This window comes from Andrena cerasifolii, chromosome 14, assembly GCF_050908995.1.
Source record: "Andrena cerasifolii isolate SP2316 chromosome 14, iyAndCera1_principal, whole genome shotgun sequence".
In the NCBI taxonomy this organism is placed as follows: Eukaryota; Metazoa; Arthropoda; class Insecta; order Hymenoptera; family Andrenidae; genus Andrena; species Andrena cerasifolii.
In genome coordinates, this window is record NC_135131.1 from 7118005 (window position 1) to 7138462 (window position 20458).

The following is a 20458-nucleotide window of genomic DNA, read 5'->3' on the forward strand; positions in this document are numbered from 1 at the left end:
GCACTTTCGCGCCATCTGTGATTCACATTTGAAATTCTCAGCCCGGTAGGATACCAATCGACGATATAAATGAACCACTATTAATTGAAATATAACAAAATCATGTAGTGAACACTGGCTAGTATTTTTAAGTATAAATGGAACGCTGGCTGGAAGGAGTTTTTTAAATAAAAGCAGGATAATAAACTGAATGGATTTCTTCGGTTCGAAGAAATTAGAGGACCGGAAACAGAGACAACCCCCCGTTTAGTGTCTTATTTAATATAATTTATTTATAAATTAATCGTGCGGATGCAGATGCAATAATGAAAACGTCAATAAGCGATACGCATATTACAAGTCGCATTCTGAAAAGGACTCCCCTTCCGCCTCTCTATCCATATTCTTAGCATTTCTTTCTCCATTCTAGTCGTCTCCTTTCGGATATCATATTATGAAGTAAAGAACGACGATGGTACCGGGCAAGTTTCACCGAGGCTCTATTAAATCGTGTCACCGTTAAAGAAAAGGGCACACGGCTGTAGACCCCACACTTCGATGCGACTTAAGAGTGTCCAACTTTTGAAATATCCTACGTTGTACAGAGTGTTCTAAAGCACGTATTACAAGAACCTATGATCGTGTTGAATGGTAGTCATTGTTGGAAGATTTGAAAGCTCGAAAGAGCTCCGTTTCAAATCACTCTGTAGAACAATGTCAGGCGCAAAAATTGAGGACTCTGAAATTTGAGAGCGATCGAGTGTATTCGTGAAAGTATGGTCAACGATCGGACACGATTTAAGAAAGTTCTAATGGAACTTCAATACCATCGTCGATTTACTCGAAACGATATTATTGTAATAAAAACTCGCAAATCAGCCAACAACTTTCCACCGTAATGTTTAACCATATAGTTACACTTAGTAATGTGATAGCGATAATTGTATTAATCGAAGAAAAAATCTTCGAGACGCCGAAGAAAAAACTGGCGGCGTCATTTTTTATTTTTACGCGCACACGCAACATTCATTCGTCGCCATTCTCACTGATCCTGAAGAATTGTTAATGATCGATGATCAAGAGGTCGATCGACATGCGGGCCCACTAATTAACCGAGTCGGTTCGATTTTTCAAAACATCTTTCATTTAAATGGTAAACCTGTCGGTAAGAATGCCCCCAAAAATAACGATCGATAAAGCGGCGCGACAAGCTAACCACGCTGATAAAACAGACTTTTGTATCAACGGGAAATATACTTTCAACCGGCGATAAATTCTGAAGTGTAAGGATCTTATATGAAATTGATAATAATAGATTATGAAACGAAAGCTTCGGAACAAAATCTATCGAGGACATCGCTCGTTAAGTGACACCTTTCACCATGAATCTCGCATTTCTCCCGAAACAACAATTTATACTCTTTCGCCAATCTCAACGAGATAGAACTGAATTCCACGCAACGTAACTAAATTGGGTCCTACGTAGATTGTAACTGCTTCAACTTCTAACGTAACAGAAACTACTTTGCTTTAGATAGAGAAAGTTTAAATCTAATGCAAGTCCGCCTATTTTTAAGTAAACCTTGAATACAATTGGTAAAAAATTAATCGTACGTAAATGTCCTAAGCGCAAGCGGCGTAAACACCTTAATTCGTAAATATATTAAAAGTTAATCGGTTCTTTAATTAAATAGGACCTGTACAATAGTATTCAAGATAAATGTGTAACATTCGCAATACAGTTAACAATTGGTAATAAACTTTCCAAACTTCTGTCTCTTTCGCACACTCTTCCTCTCTTGTTCTCTTTCTCACACGCACGCATGCATACACACTCTCCTCCTTGCATAAAAAAAACAGAATTTTTATTATTAAGGCAACCAATAAGCGCAAAGTAAAAACTCATTATATAGTATTTGAGTATTACTGTTAACCATTAACAGTTCATTTCTCCGTGGTAACAGAGCTAGAGGCTTTAGTGTAGACAATAGATAAACGGACAACAGTTTTGAAAAGGCACTACATATATTACCAACAAAAATATTTGAAAAGCTGTAAAAACAATGATTCGTAAAATTAATTTGTTGTTCAGATAGATGTGTGAAAGAACAAAAAGATCGATTCATCTTTACTTCTCCAAAAGTGAACCCATTTTTAATAGACTATAAACAATATTTTTTATTAAAGGACCCGTACTTTCGTTTGATCTCTGAAGTACAAACGATTAAAAAATATAGTATGTATATGTACACAAAGCAGAAAGAAAATAAAAGTAGTATCCAACAACAAAAGCTCGGGAAACTGACCTAAAATCATACACTTAAGTAGAATTGCACCATCTTCTTCTTTGAAAATTAAAAATACAAAACTTATAGAAGCTTAAGATGTTTTAAAATAACCGACAATATACAGATTTCAACCTGATTATGGTTAAAGTAATTATTTTAGATCAGTTCCCCCTAACAAAATGACCGAAATTCTATAATCGACCGAATTCTATAAACAGAAAATCTGTTTTCTAACGTCTGAACATAGTCGTGCGTGATCCACGTTCACTGTGTGCACATACCGTAACGTTAATAGTTCAAGTTTCACACATCATGCGTGTACGATCTTCACAAAGCTGTTGGAAAAGAGAAATGGATTCATTTGAATATATAGTCCTACCATTAAAAATATGATTTCCCGGTGCAGTAATTCTTCACGTTTTAGATTTCGAAACCCACCATTGAATCTGTATAAGAACTATAAATTAGAAGGCGAGTTTACTAAAGACTATAGAAAAGCACCTCTTTTTATCTTTCCGCATGAAAAACATTCGACATTCCTCTTACCGCGGTTTAAACAAATGTTTTGAGAACGAGCGACTATTAATTTTAATGGGGCCGCATGTCATTCCGTAACTGAAGAAGATTCAGTTCGGACTGGTATGGGAGAGTGCGAGGAAAAAGAACAAAAAAAAAATAGAAAGAAAAGAAAACCCGAGAAACCCCTAAGAGACACACGCATTGCACCGTTCACGGTCTCGTATAGAGTACACTAAAGAACTCTATCCGCCTCTTATCCTCGCAACGAATTAACGCGATCGCTAAACGTTACTTCCTCCTGTTTATTTCCATCAACAGGGGCACCGTGCAGATCCGGGAAAGGAAAACTCGCATTACGTCGTCGGACAATGAAATCCAATCGCCATTATCTAAATATTTAATCTCTTCCCTTACACACCTCTGGATCCTCTCGTTGCCATTTCTGATCTATTGCAATGCTTTCATCTCAGCTTTCACATTCTCTCCTGGGTCATTCTTTCGGAAACAATCTTATTTTATTGATTCTTCTGCATTTTCTCCCTTCACTCTATTATGTATTAAACGCTCCCTCTTTACAGTTCCTTTTCCTTTAAGCCATGCCTCTATTGTAGCGACTCTTATAATTGTTTTCGTACGTCATGATAATTTCAAAAATTAAAAAGTATTTTACCTCATTTATTAAACCCTTATCACGCTAAGAACTTTTCTGTGTATCATTCGTTTCGTAGTATAATATTCTTGTTTTTAACGTTTGTGTTTCGTTCATATCCTTCCATCTTTATGTCTTTCCTGCATCTTCGCACTATTTCATTCTCGTCATTCCCCACTGAACCGTACTCCTCGCTTTATTCCCGCGGCCCTCCCCTTTTCCCTTTCAGGTCGTTCTTGTTTCCCATCCCCTGCATGGATTCCTCAGTTGCCCGACAGACTCGCTTAAGTTCTTCGCCCCGCGTGGTTACATGTTCCTGCGTTTATTCTTCCTTCGCTGGCTCTTTCTTGCCAAGCGGTATCGCCACTTTCACCCTGAAACAGTAGTTAAACGCCGATATTTTACAAACTCTGTCGAATAATCTAGATTCAAAAGCAATCCTGAATCAGAATTCGCAAACTCACGTTCCACTGCCTTTTCAAAAGACAGGTGATAATGAGCAATTGCGGTGATAGCGCAACAATTTCTATAGACTTACGAGTGGGTTACTTTAGATCAGCTAGAACTACCTCCCCTTTCGCCTAGTGAAGAGCCAATTTTAGAAATTATTTTAATAGACTATGCACTACGCCGTCATGGACACCTATGCCCGACACGATGATTGCCTATGGCGTCGGGGGGGACATCAGCTGTATCCACCCGATATGCTTCGTTGCGAAGCAGCATTAATATTCAATGCCCCAAGTGGCTGGCTGCCCACGCAAGGCACATGCTACTTGCAAACCGTGATACAACGAAGTGCAAGAGCGCGAGAGTAACAAAGTTGCTTTTTTCTCGTTTACGTTTGTAATAGTTATGACGCTTACTTGGCGGTGAGCTCGTTGATCTTGCCGTGCACCAGGGCTAGATTCTGATCGATCTGCGCCTTATTTGTCTCGTAGACCTTCGGCAATGTGAAAAGGGCAATCACTTCTAAAACAAGATCGATAAAAAACGAGTTCAATACTTGCGACAACAGAGATAGGAGCATGCACAATTCTTCTGAATATCGTCGCACTTTTCTAACAATAAGCTATTATTAGAGTTGAATGAACGCGTCTATTCTAGATACAATTTCGGAGCTCTGACGTAGCTGAACGGGAACAATGACCTCATTAGCCATCTCGGTGACTCGGCAGAGACGCGTTAAACCCCGAATTTATGATCTCGTCACAGAATGCTCCGTCGAAACGTCAGTCCTATTAATACTTTGCAAAACCGATATACGTACAACTATTCCCCTATCTGCTTACATAGGAGAGCTATTCCATCGAGATTCGAGATACAATAAGTTATTGCAGGCTACTACGAATCGGTTCGTCTTAAGGTAAAGGTAAGCTGAGGTTTACCGATTATTATCAGAGTCATGCCATTGAACCAAGAACCGACGTAGGTGAGGCACCAGAGAAGAACGCCGAATTTCAACGAATCAACGAAATCTTCGACGAGGAAGAGCCTGCGAAGCTCGCTGACCGCTGCATTCGCGTGTGCAACGGCTACGTCCGCGATTTTGTGCACCTTCTCCGCGGGTACTGTCAAGTCCAGGTCCAAGATGTCCCTGAAATCGGAAGGAATCGGTTATTAAGCTTCGCACTTGGCGTTCCTTGACGTCAAAGGAGCTGCTAATTTTAGCTTAAAGGTCCTACTTGAAGGGGTGCCCATTGGAAGTCTTGTGGACAGCTTGGAGGACGGTCTTGTAGATCCTGAAGGCAATGGTACCGGTGAGGACTAGGAGAGACAGATAAGCAAGGACGCTTATCAGACTGAAATAGGCCAGCGAGAGGAGCACGCTAAGTATGCATCCAAAAACGGGGCCTGTTATCTTTGGATCGTGCCAGTAGATTAAAGCTGCCACTAAAACAGAAAGAGACACGATTCAAGCAACTCCACATTTCCAATCAATTACATAACAGTTACATTAAGATCTTTCGCATTCGCACTGAAATAAAGCTGCAGCGATATGGGTGTGACATATTTATTCGACCCTTTCCACTTCAATCTAGCAATGGGTTTGCAAGGTACATATACAGGGTGGCCCCTAGAAACTACACAAACTGGATCTACCTCTAAAAATATCAATACGCCTAGCACACAGCAAGCAGGCTTCGCGAGTATAGCCTCAGTGCCTTACACTTTATCCGATTATAACTTCCAGGCGAACCAAATCACCTCGAAGATGGATAACCAATTTTTTCAGGTCACTTACTGTCTAACAGAATCTAGCTACCGAGCGCAGCATTTAGTGGAAGGTTGAGACAAGTTCAGTGGCACGCTACTGAACGCCTTTCTCGATTACTCATTACGCATACCCGTCTCATTAGCATTGAAGTGTCCAGCGACAAAGAAGCGCAGGTGAGATCGGCGAGCACGTGGTGGCGCGTGCCATATGTTACTCGGGGCAGCCGAGAACCGGATCCTTTCTCCAGAAATACAAGAAAACCGAGGGTGGACTCACCGGGACCTTTCTCTGGCAGATCGTCCACGGGGGCCCTTAAGTTATTCCTCCGTGACATTTTTCGTTCGGCAAGCTCTCCACCTGCGACTTGGCAGACCACTCGGAAACGAGGAAAGCTTCGCAGCGAGCTACCTCCTCTTTCGAGGTTTCTTTTGCACATGGGACTGCCTCATGATACTATCGAGACACATACGTGTACAGGAGGGGTCGGCGAAGTGGGAGAACGAACGGGGACAAGGAAGGGAGCGTGTGGTGTCAGTGGAATAACGATAAAAGACAGCCAAGTGTTCTCTATCTTCGAGGCCAGATAAATCGAGTCATTCAGCAGCTATCTCTGCGCCGCGTTTGATCGCGACACCAAGCGTGGCTCCCCTGGAGAACTTAAACCGATTATCGCCAGCCAATTTAGGACGAAGCGAATCTTTGGAATGTTGCAGATTCCACCTAGGGCTGCCCTAATTATTTCTAGCGCACGCGTTAATTAAATGGTGCACCAGGGGTAATTGAAAGGTTGATAGATACGTGTCCACGTGCGGCCGAAGCAAGATATTCCACGGTAATTAAGGATCAGAGGAGCAGTGATTAATGGCAGCGGCTGATGTAACAGCCTTGAATGGGGCCTAATAATAGCCAGCTGGTGGATCCTCGAATTTTGCATTAGCATCGGGCTTTGTCTCTAATCCAAAAAGAACAGTCTATTAAACCGTCCCCAAGGCCCCCAGCAACGCCGTCCACCACTGTTCGAGCGATTCTGCCAAACGAATTTATGCCGCCTGTCGCAATCCCCGATCGAAGGATTTATATACTGGTCGACAACGAAGCTTCGCCGAGATTCTCGCTCTGTACACCGATCGATCGAAAATGGGAGACCTGTCGGATCAACCGAAGCGTTTTGAATGAACGCCTAGATTCGCGGGCAGCAGTGCTCCCAAGCGGCGTCCGTAAAATTAGTAACAATCGATAGACGAAAGAGCACAACGCGCTAACACAGTCAAATAGCGCTTTGTCGCGGCCTTTACAAAAGCTTAGAGGTATGAAGAAGCAAGCTATAATCGATACAGAACGTCTCCGCTGTGTGATTACGATACGCGAACGTAACTCAACTCTGCCACGCAGACAAGGAAGGGAGCATAGTTCGATACAAAGTTCGACTTGGTATCAATTCGAAAGTCTCCAATAACGACTCCGAATTTTAAAGAATCGTTCGTTAAGGGGTTACAACGCTTCAAAAATGCAAAATACTTCATCGTTTAAACGATAGTTTATAGTCGCAAAAATACTTTAAACGCGTTCCTCTCGAAATGATGATTTCACAATCGGTGCGCAGCATAACTTGTACAATTTCCATTGGATTCGCTTGAGAATTTCGGAGGATCTTTTCAATTTAACGATCTAAAGAAATATGTAGGGATAAATTCTTAGGTAAAAAACGACGTGATTTTTCAAATATTTACCATTTCCACAAAAAACCATACTTTAAAAAATCCCTACATATTTACTTTGTAAATATCGTGTAGAAAATAAAAATGTTGGGTTTATTTGTCTAGGTCCGACTGGTTTGAAGTTATCTTGCGCAGAAAGAAGCTCGCGTGGACTGGTCCCTGCGATACCATTTTGTTCGAAAGAAAGAATGAAATTTTTTTTCGCGTACTTCAATAGCTGTGCAATAAATGCTTCGTTATGAATTTGTAATTTTCTTTATCATTTTCTCCCCAAAAATAAAACTCTTAAAGACAGCTGTTTTTTTACGCTCCAAAGCGGTGTAACCTCTTAAACTATCCATTCATTCAGAGTACTGCTCCATTAGGTACATGTTTCTCTTCTGCCTCGTGCTTTCACTGGTTCTCCAAAACCGTCCAGTGGCATCGTTCCCCAAGGGCCGTGGATTTATCGCCTCTGTTTTCTTCAAGAACGCGGCTGAAGCCTTGTTGCTGGTGTAGATAGGAATGTTCCCAGACTCTAAAAGTGTACGTAGTCGAAAGATGAAAGACGTGTCCACCAGCCTCACGTGCCAAATGGGAAAGATGGAGGGGAAGAGCCGGGCGGGGTTTGGCGGCGGAAAATCAATAAGTCGTCGCCGGTAGTGCGACGCCCGGCGTCGCAGCGTCGGCCGTTGCCTCGACCCCCCTCGCTATTCCCAGAAATACACCTGACGACGGTTCTACCCTCGACCTGACCACCCTCCGTTTGCGTCTTCCCTTTCTATGGAAAATTACACACGGCTCATCGAATTTTAAATGACGAATGGCCCCCTGCTATCATTATTTTGCGCCCAGCTGCGAAGGCTCCTCCGCCTTTCATCATTCATAACTCACGAGCGTGCAAGCTTTCTACCTCTGGGACAGTTCGTCGTGACGCGTCCACCCCTTTCCTAAAATAAAAACAATTTAAATACGAAATAACAGAGACTTTCCTCAGCTCGCCACGCTAGAAGGGACAGCAGCTTCGAGGTTGGTGTAAACGCGAAACTTTCGATTACTAATTACAATAGAAAGTGATCCAATGAAAGTATGAAATGAAATCAACGCAATGCAACCTCCTGGAGAGGCGTCACTAAAAAGATAACTTCGGCTACACGAACATTCCGATTTGTTTAAACTGTACAGGATTGTAGAGGGCTTCGATAGAAGTATCGGACAATTTTCACGTTTGTGCCCATTTACGGTTCTGCGGGGTGAAAACGCCCCTTAAACGTTAATGCGTGATTCCTACTTTCTTATATATCTTGAAAAAATTATTAAACGAAAACTTAACGGGGCTTCATGCCCTATAAAACCCCACCAAGTTTTCATTGTAATAATTTTTTTATATTAGTGTTCCAGATATACAAGAAAGTAGGAAACGACACATTAACCTTTAAAGGATGTTTTCACCCCGAAGAGCCGAAAATGGGCACGAGCGAAAGGTTCCCTGATACTTCTACCGAGATTCTCCACAAACCTGCACCGTTTAAAAGAAAAATCGAATTCTTGGAGCAGCCGAACTTCTCTTGTCTACATTTTGATGAATTTTCTAGGCAATAGTCTCGATTAATTTTAACAAAGAATTCTTGCGGGGAGTTGGACCGGCTCCAATCTAAAAGTAAAATCTTTCTAAGCGCACAGCAGGTACAATGTACCATGCCAGCGTCGCACCGCGACCAATTTGCAGTCCCCCTTTAATTCCCATTTCCATCTATCTCGATTAACAACGAACGCCATCCCGACGCTATCCTCGCCTCTACCGAGAGCTGCTTTCGCAACCTCTCGTCAAAACTACGAGCGCTCGATATTCAAAGGCGGACCTCCTCGCGACACGATTCGCACCGCGTCCAAGATCGAACCCCTCCGGAGCGCTGGCTGTCGAGCCCGCGAAGGGGTAGAGCCCGGTTTCGAGCTCGACGCTAAAATCATTAACTTTTTCGAAAACCTCCCACCTACCGCACCCAGGAGTCGCTGATGTAACGAGCCTGCGCGGCTGGCCACCTTCCGCTGGCAGTCTGTCAACGCCCGGCGGCGGAGTCTCCCCGGGTCTACGATCAAACCCTTTTTCCCCTTTGTACTCACGTTCCTCCCCCTTGATGGCCATGTTTCTCCGCGTCGCTGCTGGACACTGGCTTCCTCCCTCCGTTGGCTGCGGCGGCCGAGGACGGCTCGAGGGAAGGACGAACGGCGGGAAAAGGTCGCGCGGAGAGGCGGTCACTCTTCCGTCGGTATCGGACTGCGGCCGAGCACTCGGGGGAAATCGAGAGTTCTCTGGTCGAGATTTCTGGCAGAGCACCAAGCTCGAACCGGCTGGATACTATATTTAGCCGCCGCAACGGCCGCCAATCGTCTCTAGCTTTTTTGGATTCCGCCAAGACGGATTTCGAGCATTCGAATGGACGCTGCTCTTGGTTCCGATGAGGATCGTACCGTCGAACGAGACTGCTGCGTCTCTGACGAGATCGGAACGGCTACAGAGCCAGGATCACGGACGGGAATCCAACCATAGACCGTGTGAAATCACGAAAAATGGACATTCCTCGATTTTTCCCCTTACTCTTCATCGCGGTCTAAGAATCCAACTAATATCCGGACCTTTGCCCCGAACCCCTGACCCAGAGCGCGACACGCGGATGTCTCGGATCAAGCACCGCGACCTCTACTACGAGAACACAGTGCAATTAACTGGGGGCATGGTCGAGGAAAGCCGACTGCAATCTGCCGATTGCAGTGTGTCGTAAACATTAAGGAGCTGGGTAGCTGTTGCTTAAAGGAGAAAACACTTGCTCAGTACGCAAGGAGTATAGCTGTGTACCAGCTACCCACGTCTAGCAGCCTCATCGGCAGTCGCCAAGGAAGCTAACCGGACGCAGTCGCGTGACGAGCAGCTATGATTCAAGAAGCGGTCTCGAAGCCTCGCAGACGGCGCGCGTTATGCAATGCGCCGTGTGTTGCAGCATCGCGAAGGCATCGAAAGGCTAATTGCAAGACTCGAGGCTGGAAACAGGCGACCGATTGTCGGGGAAATGGATGGAAAAATGGGCGGGCGGGTCGGTGAACTCGAACGAATTTCAGGCTGAGACTGATTTAGAGTATACTTGACCGACGCGGGGATTATGTGCTCCCCTGCGGGTTCGGGCGAATCAATTTCCCTGGCAGTAGAGGGAAGAAAGGGACACTTGCAGCAATGATAAGCCCGATTTTTCTTATGTAACAAATATGGTGGAGCGAGTGGGAGGCAGCGCTAAAGGTAAATAAATGACAGCGGTGGTAGCGTGGAAAAGATATTGGATCACAAAGGGATAAGAATTAGGCGTGGCTTTGTTAGAGAGCACAGTGAAAGTAGCCCATTGTATTCACAAGTGGTTTCTCAACATCTTGTTTGAACGAATAGATCGAGTCTTAGACACTTTCAATGGCGGTGTAATAATTGTGCAGGAGTTTCTCGAAAATGCCCAGGTCGCAACGAACGCGCTCCAATTGCTGAGGCGAATCAGATAATCTCCGGGATCGGTCATGTCGCTCGATAATATGTATCTCTGATTTCTTTCCGAAAGATTGTCGTTGGAAGGCTGTTTAGACGGTCCAAAGGTTTCGAGCGATTCGAGTGGGACTTTGCCATGATACATTGTATCGAATGGCTGTCGCTGATTATCCAGTTGCAAGCTTTTCGTTGGTCATTTCCAGCTATCTATTCCAGTGTTTCCCAACCTTTTTTCAGACCCGGTCCCCTTTTGTTATATTCAAGCAACCTGCGACTCCCCCTAGAACCAGTGGCACCCATTATGCAAGATATACGTCGCATAAGGGTGCCAGCCGAAGGGGTTAATAATAAAGGAATCCAACTCCCACATAAACGTCCCACAAAGGCAAAGTATATTCAGGGGAACACCGCTGTGATGGTCGGAAAAGTAAGTCGATTTTAAGAATTTTTTTCTGGAATAATTTACAGTTTTCATAGAAAATTTCTATTACCTACCTTTAATATAATGTCTTCAGGGACTATATAAAAAAATAAATAGAAAAGTACGCATAAATTTAAAAAAAAAATGAAATTTCATTTCGGACCTGCTGTTCCATAGTTACACATTCGATCAACTCGCGTAGGTGGTCTAGAAGATTAATTAATATATTAAAATTGATGCATGTTTTTCTATTTATTTTTTTTGTACAGTCTCTTAAGACAGTGTACTAAAAGTAGGTAAAAAAAAATTCTATGAAAACTGTAAATTATTCCAGAAAAAAATTCTTAAGAATGGTTTACTTTTCCGGCCACCATAGTGGTGTTCCTCCTTAAATAGGAAACAGGTGCAAAAATTTGGGGCCCCCAAATTGGGCGGCGAGAATTTTCTTGCATAGGAGCCCCAACTGTATAATTTACGGTAAATATTCCCTTCCTTTTCTTAAAATAGATAAGTGCTAAAAAAAATCATCAGCTAAAAACAACCGCGGCGACCTCCGAGAAGACACTTCGCGACCCACGGGTTGGGAATCACTGATCTGCTCGATAAATAATTGAACTTGTCTCAACACATCCGCTGGAATATATCGAGAAGAATCTGGTATCTCCTAAATTCTGCTCGATAAGAATTAATCAGGCTTACTAAAGGAGTCAGCCGTTGGGACACGTTCTTTGGTAAGCGATTCAAAAAGGTTGAAGTGGGGTCACATCCCGTATATGATAGACGCTGAATACTTGGCCGGCATTTTTGTCTGGTCGCTTTAAGCTACGCTAATGTCGCAGAGGCGGGTTTTAAAATAAAAGACACTGAAGTAGGTAGGGCAAGCACATGTAAAGACTGAACATAAATAAGCAGACGGACATCGACGTCGAGGCTTGTCTTACCTTTTGGATTCAGTCTTTCGGGGTTAAACCATGCGTCTGTAAAGAACAGAATCGAGATTATGTTAGTTCCCATCGTCTTCAGAATAACGTATACTTCTACTCTACGATGATCCGTGGAATGAATAAATGGCGAAAAGAAATCCAAAGGCTTTCGTGCTCGATGACAACTGTCTTACACCGAGGTGAAGAAAAAAAAGAGAGAACGACGATGGCTTTTAGTGATAAGATGTGAGCACGACGCGTGGTGGTAAGTATCGTGTTGCTACCAGTGGCACTATGACCATACAGAGTACTACTATGTCTATAACAGGTCCGTAGAAGAATTATGACATTGTCTGGCAACCATTAGTTACTAATGCTACTACAAAAACTAGTCTGTAATGTTATAAGAGTAGTAGCCTGTAACTGTGCCGTAGAGATTGCAAACTACGATACCCGCGCTACTATCGCAATGATACTCTGCTGGAAAGTAAGAGAATTGTATAAAAGCATCGCGTCAGCATTGAATGCATAACCATAGGAGCCGCGAGAAAAAATATCGACAACCGCAATGTCACTTAATCTAGAGTCGTCCAAGGGAAGCGTGAGGTTTTTTTCCTACGCTCCACGTGTAAATAACGTTGGTCGTGTATAGGAAAATAATAATTATATAGGAATAAATAATTCCCGGTTAAAATTACTCTACTGCTATTTCAATTCATTACCACGTGCGTGCGCGCCGATCGAAATAATTAGATCCACTCTCGGCGAAACTATCTGATATTAAAGCTACGTACACTTTAGGGTGGCGTTGCAATGTCGCGAAAAGGGACCGTCTATCGTTTAAATACGATTCGTAATTGATTCGCGACACGCCGTGTAATTAGCACACCGTGGAGTATTACGCAATTCTCGACCTCGACTCCTATCTCTGTACTTTGCTCAGGCAAATCCACTTAAGATCTACGCCTCACTTCACCTATTGATCCTTACGAATAATGCAATCAACGGACATTGGGCAGTCTTCGCTGATTAACCGCTTTCTCCGAAACGAAGGATACCGTAAACTAGGGGAGCATTGGCAGCACGGGGTTACATTCGCAGCTATGCGCATGAGCATGTAAATTCGCATTCCAGATCGAGGTTTTAGGTGTTCAATTGTTTCAACGTTTGCGATTAAGACTGATTCAGACGCGTCGAGTAATTTAAGTCGAGTAGCGAGTAATTTAGTACTTCTTCGCGTGTGAACACTAAAATTTAGTAGAGTAGTTTAGTAAAACAATGGTGAATTACTAAATTACTCGCTACTCGACTAAATTACTCGACGTGTATGTTCCAGCCTTTAGATGTTGTCCAATAATCGACTGGCAAATAGGTAACTTTGTTACGTTATATATTGTATTATTAATAACATATCTTACCGACTTCAGATTAGTAAAATTTAACCTGTTAATGCTATTTATATTGTGTGCTAATGTTGCGATTAGATTTTAGTTAAAATGTAAAAAATAAAATAAAGAAATTTAAGGGTCAGTGTATCTTACTGACTTCAGATTAGTAAAACTTATATTACCCCGTACCGGGGTAACATTGGCAGGTTTTTAGCATGCATTAAAGAAGGAAAAGGACACAAATTTTATGCATTTTAACACTTGCAGTGCAATCACAAAATATGCAACGTTATGATAGGATACTTAAAGCAAATGTAAACATTTTAAATCTCACATTATATAACAAAATGTCTGAAAAACCTGCCAATGTTCCCCCAGTTTACGGTATCTCGTCGAAATACGAAACTGAGTGGAGTTAAAATCGAAAGGACCTCTTGAATCGCCACTGTGATAATCAAAACTATTGATCGTCTTATATAAGACGTACTCGCGAGTTTTGTTAATTACCTACTATCGAGGCCACGAGGCTTTTCTAATAAAAGCTAGGTTTTCTGAACGCGTTGGACCTATCGTAGCTGGCAGCAGATTTGTCGGGTGTAGAGAAATATAATCGCACAATTTATTTGTCTTTCTGTTATTTTAAATCAATGAATAACTCGCAGATAACGTATCTACCAACGGATAACGTCTTTCGAAGTCAGTGATAAGTCCAACTGGAGTTTGATGTTACAGAAGGTGTGTACGGTAATTTGCGCGATTCGGCCTAATATTCGACGTTAATTAAGGATCGATGATAACCGAATAGTAATTTAAGGGAGACTCCAAGTTCTCGTCAACTCTTTCCGTTTCACCTGAGAATCTTTCGCGAAAATCTTACTGCTCTATCAAAAATCGCTATTCGCAATAATACGCGTGCAATATATTTATAAAAACCGATACTGGTCGATCAATAACCCACTTACAAAATCGCGTTTCTACTGCGCATGTGCAGTCGTTGCACCCGGTGGCCACAGAGTTATCGGCCTCCTTATCTTTTTCGTCGTTTTTAACGCAAATTACCGACAGGCACACTAATTTACGTACCTCATAATAACTATTTCTAAGATACTAATTTACTAAGAAAAACGCACGCAAGAATGAATTAGAACCGAAACGGAATTCACTGAATCTACTGTACAGGCACAGATACTTCTAATAATCTTTCATCTATTAATCTTATCACTGGCAAAGCGCGCAAGGTAATATCTGCCAGCTCTAAGAATTTCCTTGGTTGCTACCGATGTCTCGAACAAACGTTTTCACGTTTGCTCCGAATAACTGCATTTCAAATGTTACACTAGGAACCGTACCACCTTTACAAAACCTCGTACTACTCGTAACAACTTCAACTTTACGATAATGAAGAAAAAAGAAGCAGAACCCGACTCTACGTATATTATTATAGCTGGGGCAGAATAAAATCTGTACCCATCGGTATGCAGAAAACAATCAATACCGGCAAACTTTTTACTGATAAAAACAAGTTATTAATACATTATGATAAAACGTAAATACCAATAGATGCGTATTAGCTTTGCAAAAAGGAATTAAATGCACCTCGATGTATTCCTTAATTAGCCTACATTAAGGTTATACCAAGAGACTCGTCTTACATCGAGAGTGACTCTGCAATGTTTTCAATGGAACCCTAGATTCTTTTCAATGGACGATTACACCTAAGCATCGCGACCCTGAGAATTTTGCTGATCTCTCATAAATACACAGAGTGACATCAACTTTTTCTACATCCAATACTTCCTTCTTACCCTCTGACTCACTGAATTCATGGTACAATTACGAATAGTACGAGAAGCGCGTACCGTTAGATTCTTACGTCAGTGGCATTTACCACGCTCGATACGATTAACGATATTACTCTCAACTAAGCTTTCGATCAGAATATACCGCCACTGAGTTCCTTTAATCTTACTACGCGACCGGTTAACATTGTAAAGGACACTCCTGTGGTTGGAGCGACGAGAGTGGCTTCGCCTATTCTACCCTAAATAACGGTTCGTCTAACTCGCTACGATAAAAATTAACCTCCCTACTTCCCTGCGACTGACTGAACGAAGTCCACTTGCGATCACATGTAATACGCGAGGATAAATCACACTTGATTTGTATTCGTGCGTTATGTGACAGATGAGTTGATTGCATAAAAAAAATCGCCCCGGCCAGCGAGCGCCCCGCTAATCGAGAGTCGTATCGCGCACTCTGTCAACCTAGTACGTGACGCAGCTAGCCCCGTAACGTATCGGGCTCGTGTGTGTCGCGTCAGATGAGCGAGAGGGATGCAAAAAGATCGAACGTACATGGATCAAGAATATTCCAGAAGCAGGGATTGCCATTGGCCACGACGGAGCACGGTTTCTGGCATACCGAGCCGGTGTCGTCTTTCTCCTTCGCAGGTAAATTCGCAGGGCATACCGCCGGCTCCGCTTCCATTTTTCACCTAACCTTGCGTCTCGATCGAGCCAAGAGCGAATCGCATTCGAGCACTACCCCGACAGAGTCCAACAGTCGACGGCGCGAACGACGCACTTCCCTCGGAGGCACAAACCTTTTGTCAGGCTATTTTCACTTCTCTATCTCCCTCCACTGACTTTAGTTATCGCGCTGCACTCGATCGTGGCTCTGGCTTCGCACACGGAAAACGATCTCGAGCGGCTCGAATAGAAACAACTCTCCCGCGTAGTAGATAAGTGCGTCACTCCGGACCGACACGGAAACGTTCGAGGTAAGAAGAGGACTGATGGCCATTATCGACCCGCGGGACAGTTCCAGATATTCCCCCACCACGGTGCCGCGCGATCGACGCGCCGCGCGAACTGATACGGAATCCGCCGAAGCTCGGCTACTTACTTTCCGCCGCGACAGATGGCGCGCACGACGGCGGCGAGGGATAAGTTCAGGCGTACGTCGTCAGAGGGCGAGAATTCAAATTGTAACTAGACTTGGAACTATTTTCGGAAACAGAAAAACACTATGCTACGCGAGAAATGTTTTTTAAGGTAAATTACAGTGGAAAGTGGTGTCTACTTTTAATGCGAATAATGGAGAGGATGGTTGTTCTTCTAACATTTTGTGTGAATTTCAAATCAATATCATTATTGGTTAAATTTAAAGATGCGAAGAAATGATATTACTCGTTGACGTTTCCACGAAGCTACTTTTGTCGCTGCTCGAAGAAAGGCGGTAAGAAAGAAGCTACGTGATCTGTCGCGATCGGAAATAATTCATGAGTCAGACGCGAAATTTTTCACCTCGAAATCACGTGTAAAAATAGGTATCTCTACTGCGAACGAGAAAGTTGCTTGGGCGGTGAACCGTTCAGAAGGAATGATTTTGTAAGCGTTGCTTCGGTTTCAATAAACGCCTGCATTCCGATGGTAGAGTAGTTTTATGCGTGATTCTATTTTCCCATGGGCTGCGTGTTCCCATTGGCTCAACCAAAAGAGGTCGTAAGGTATCCCTGCTGCGGATCAATATACAGGGAAGATACGGGTAACTTCGACCCACCGTGGAAACCATACGCGAGGTATACGAGCCTCTTGTATGGTGCAACATGTCGTAACCACTTGCGACTTGTCCACTCGTCATGCTGCTGACGTGAGTCAGTCAAAAAACTTCCAAAGATATTGCCTCCTACCCGTTGGAACACTCCATTATTTCCATCGAAATTAAATTCTTGAAGAGATATACATCTTTGAAATGTCAATGGAAAAGAATTGAATTAGCTTTCTAATTGACGTCGCAGAGATTCAAAATCTGCGGTGACGTTTAAATGTCGCTCGACGCATACCGACATCGTTGCTCGCACATAGTTACGCGATGACGTACATTTGCACGCTGAGAAATCGATATTTGCAGCTCGTGGCTACTGGACACTTTAATTTCGACAATGTTAAATTAAATAATACGACGAACAACTTAATCGTCTTGTTAAAAGTGTAGAAGAGAAACAGATAACGCAGATTTCTCTGAATTATCAGTCCTTATCGCGGAGCGACGAATAAACTTAACCTAATAAGGTGTTGGTAATTAGCGATTGACTTAACGAGAGCCATGAATATGTAAGCTGCAGAGAACTCTGAATGCAAAATCTTCGGTTACCGTTACTCATCGTAAAGTCATATACGAATGTAACGGTAGGAAGATGCTATCTCCGAGAACAATGACTCGCACCGTATTGTATCATAACGATAGAGTCACGAGTCGAAGATTGATTTCGAATGACGCAACTGTACACAATGTAATAGACCGTTAATGGCGATAGCTTCGCACGAAGCAACATAACCCCACAGTTATCTCTTTCACCTAGAAGTTGTAAATACCGGCAATAATTGCGCAATAGTTGAAAATCGTAAATCCAACGATGCGCAACTATGTCTGCGTAACAATGTACGTAGAGTGAGAGGGTCTACGGTACTGAGAAATGAATATCGCACTGCCCAGAATTATTTTTTTCGCACATCGGTTTCTCGTTAAACCGGCTCGGGAGCAAAAAAACGTCGTGAAGAAGAATGAGACGCGTCTGGAATAAGTAATTGCATCGTTACGGCTGAGAAAAGCAATGACGTTGTAGCCAAGCGGAAGCGTGGTTCACTTCGTGCGAAGATGCTAAATTAATTAACGTATCGTACTAATCGTTTCTGCTTTCGAGGCTTTGAAAGTCGCTAATGGAGTCGTCGCATCGCAAGTGTTTGTAACGAAGAAATATCACTGCTATATAAAACTAGCTGAACGTTGGATACATTTTTTTTTTCACTCACGAGAACGTAACGTTAATCTAATCGCGAGGAATCTAATCTACGGTTATTTAAAGCTCGCCAAATACAGATGTACAGTGATACAGCAATAATTCCTCATAATAATCATTTACAGGTAGAGATACGTGCACGCGAGTAGGATCCGCGATATTCTAATCTGATTACGATATAGAAAGCACAATGAATAATTGTACTCACCGGTTCCCATGCTGCTGAATATCTCCTTTGGCGCGATTTCCAGCTCTTCCACTCGATCTGTTCTCGTTTCTTGTTTTACCGGTTTGAAACTCTTCGCCGGCGAGGCTTCCACTTCCGATTCGAATTCAGACTCCCCGGTTTCCGGCGCACTGGTTAGTCCCTTTTTCTCCAAATCGGCGAGCACAGACCCACTTACACTTTCCTCTTTCGTCTCCTCCTTCGAAATCGGAGCTTTCGGCTGCGGAACGGGTTCGGGCATATCTATCACGTTCCATTGATCGTCCGTTTTTTTATCCACAGCAGAAACGATATCCGGCTCGTGATCGGCGTGCTTAATTATCGTAATTTCTTCCTTTAGTGCAGCCTTCTTATCCTGCTTCTCCTCTTCCTTTTTACTTACTGGCTCGATCTTCAATACTTCCGACTGGTCGTCTATCTTACCCATTAACAAGTCCGGCTCCGGTTCCTTCGATCTAACCTCAAAATCACCGCCGCTCGCCGGCGTGCCCTTCTCCGATTCTAACAGTAACAATGTCGCTTTCCTAGAATCCTCGCCCCTGGATTCGCTCACCGACTCGCTCAGAGAGAAATTGATCATGTCCTTCTCCATGTCGAAGTTTTGCAACGGTTTGTCCTGCGGTTTGGTACTGTGAGCTTCAAGGTGGCTCGATTGTCCATCCTGAACGAACTCGAGGTGCTCAATGTCGTCCATCGAATCGTACTCCCTCCTGATTGGTTGCTCCTTCAACTCGGCCATCTTTGATACACGCGAGGAGACGATTATCCTGTCATAGAATTCGACTTTCCTTTTAGCACGCTTTCAGTATTCCTTCCCCTGGTTCTTTTTACGGATGGACCGCCTGCTTTTTCGCACTTTCCACCAACTATCGGCACGCTCGACGTTAGAATGGCCCCCGATATTTCTGATGACGATGATGTTGACGTTTCAATCCGTTCCGAACAAGTTTCACTTTGCTGAATTTTTCAAAGTTAACGAACTCGGCAGAGCGTTAACTTTCGCGACTTCTCTTTTCACCTGCTGGCAAGCAGCGGGGCTACCTCTCTAAACGCTAACAAATAAGTTACCAAACGTTGAAAAATAAAAACCGGTTTAACGTTCGCTCATCCACGGGTGGATTCGATTCTGAAGCACGGAACGTGACAGAATATCTCGCAGGGTGTGCGTGAGAGCGCTTTCTCCCCACCAGCGCTGTTTGCGCCAGGGACGTGTAGACGCGGGGTAGTGAATCGCGCAACCCCAACCAGCGTGACTAGTTTTTAAAAAGACACTGTGTCTGCGAGTAGCATTGATCGATGATTTGTCGATGGAGATAAAGAACGCGAAGCGATTTAAGACAGTATTTGACTGTATCATCGCAGCGTGTTTTAAACAATGGAGCACACCTGGGGGTCAGGTAGGAATAATTCGTCCCTGAGACTCGACCAATGGAAATCGACCTAGAACCTCCCACCACACGACTCTGAAGCTGGAGGGAAACGCAGGAGTTTAGAATATGAGTCACATTGAAAATGCTAGGTGCGGGATGATGCTCGCGGATGTGTCATACCCGATACGTGTTTTTAATTAATGAAGCATCAAGCGCCAATGAAGGATACGAGGAAAAACTTGTCGAAACGATAAAACATGTTTTTATGAGAATTTCCCCTTATAATTACTTATTAACAAGATTACAGGGACGCTCGATACCTTACAATTCATCTCCACGCGTGGAACGTACGAAACACGGGTAAATAATTGAGCTAAGTGTATACAAATATGTACTTAATTCGCTTCATATAACTAGTTGCGGTCTACGCGTATATATATATATATAAGGTAC

The 20458-nt window shown here is 43.3% G+C and overlaps 1 protein-coding gene across 6 annotated transcripts; it reads right to left on the reverse strand.

Annotated features, from left to right (window-relative positions):
* Positions 1-245: 245 nt before the first annotated feature.
* Rtnl1 (reticulon) lies at positions 246-19789 on the reverse strand. 6 transcript variants are annotated; one of them, XM_076826178.1, is made up of 6 exons: positions 18618-19789; positions 12239-12274; positions 5121-5328; positions 4824-5032; positions 4302-4407; positions 246-3809 (listed from the first exon to the last, which is right to left on the reverse strand). In XM_076826178.1, exons 1-6 carry the CDS (start codon positions 19372-19374, stop codon positions 3758-3760), a joined length of 1368 nt encoding a protein of 455 aa, XP_076682293.1. In that variant the 5' UTR covers positions 19375-19789; the 3' UTR covers positions 246-3757. The 6 variants fall into 6 exon arrangements, with proteins under 6 accessions (XP_076682293.1, XP_076682295.1, XP_076682294.1 ...); XM_076826180.1 differs by lacking the exon at positions 18618-19789 and adding an exon at positions 15963-16404; XM_076826179.1 differs by lacking the exon at positions 12239-12274.
* Between the last annotated feature and the right edge of the window lie 669 nt (positions 19790-20458).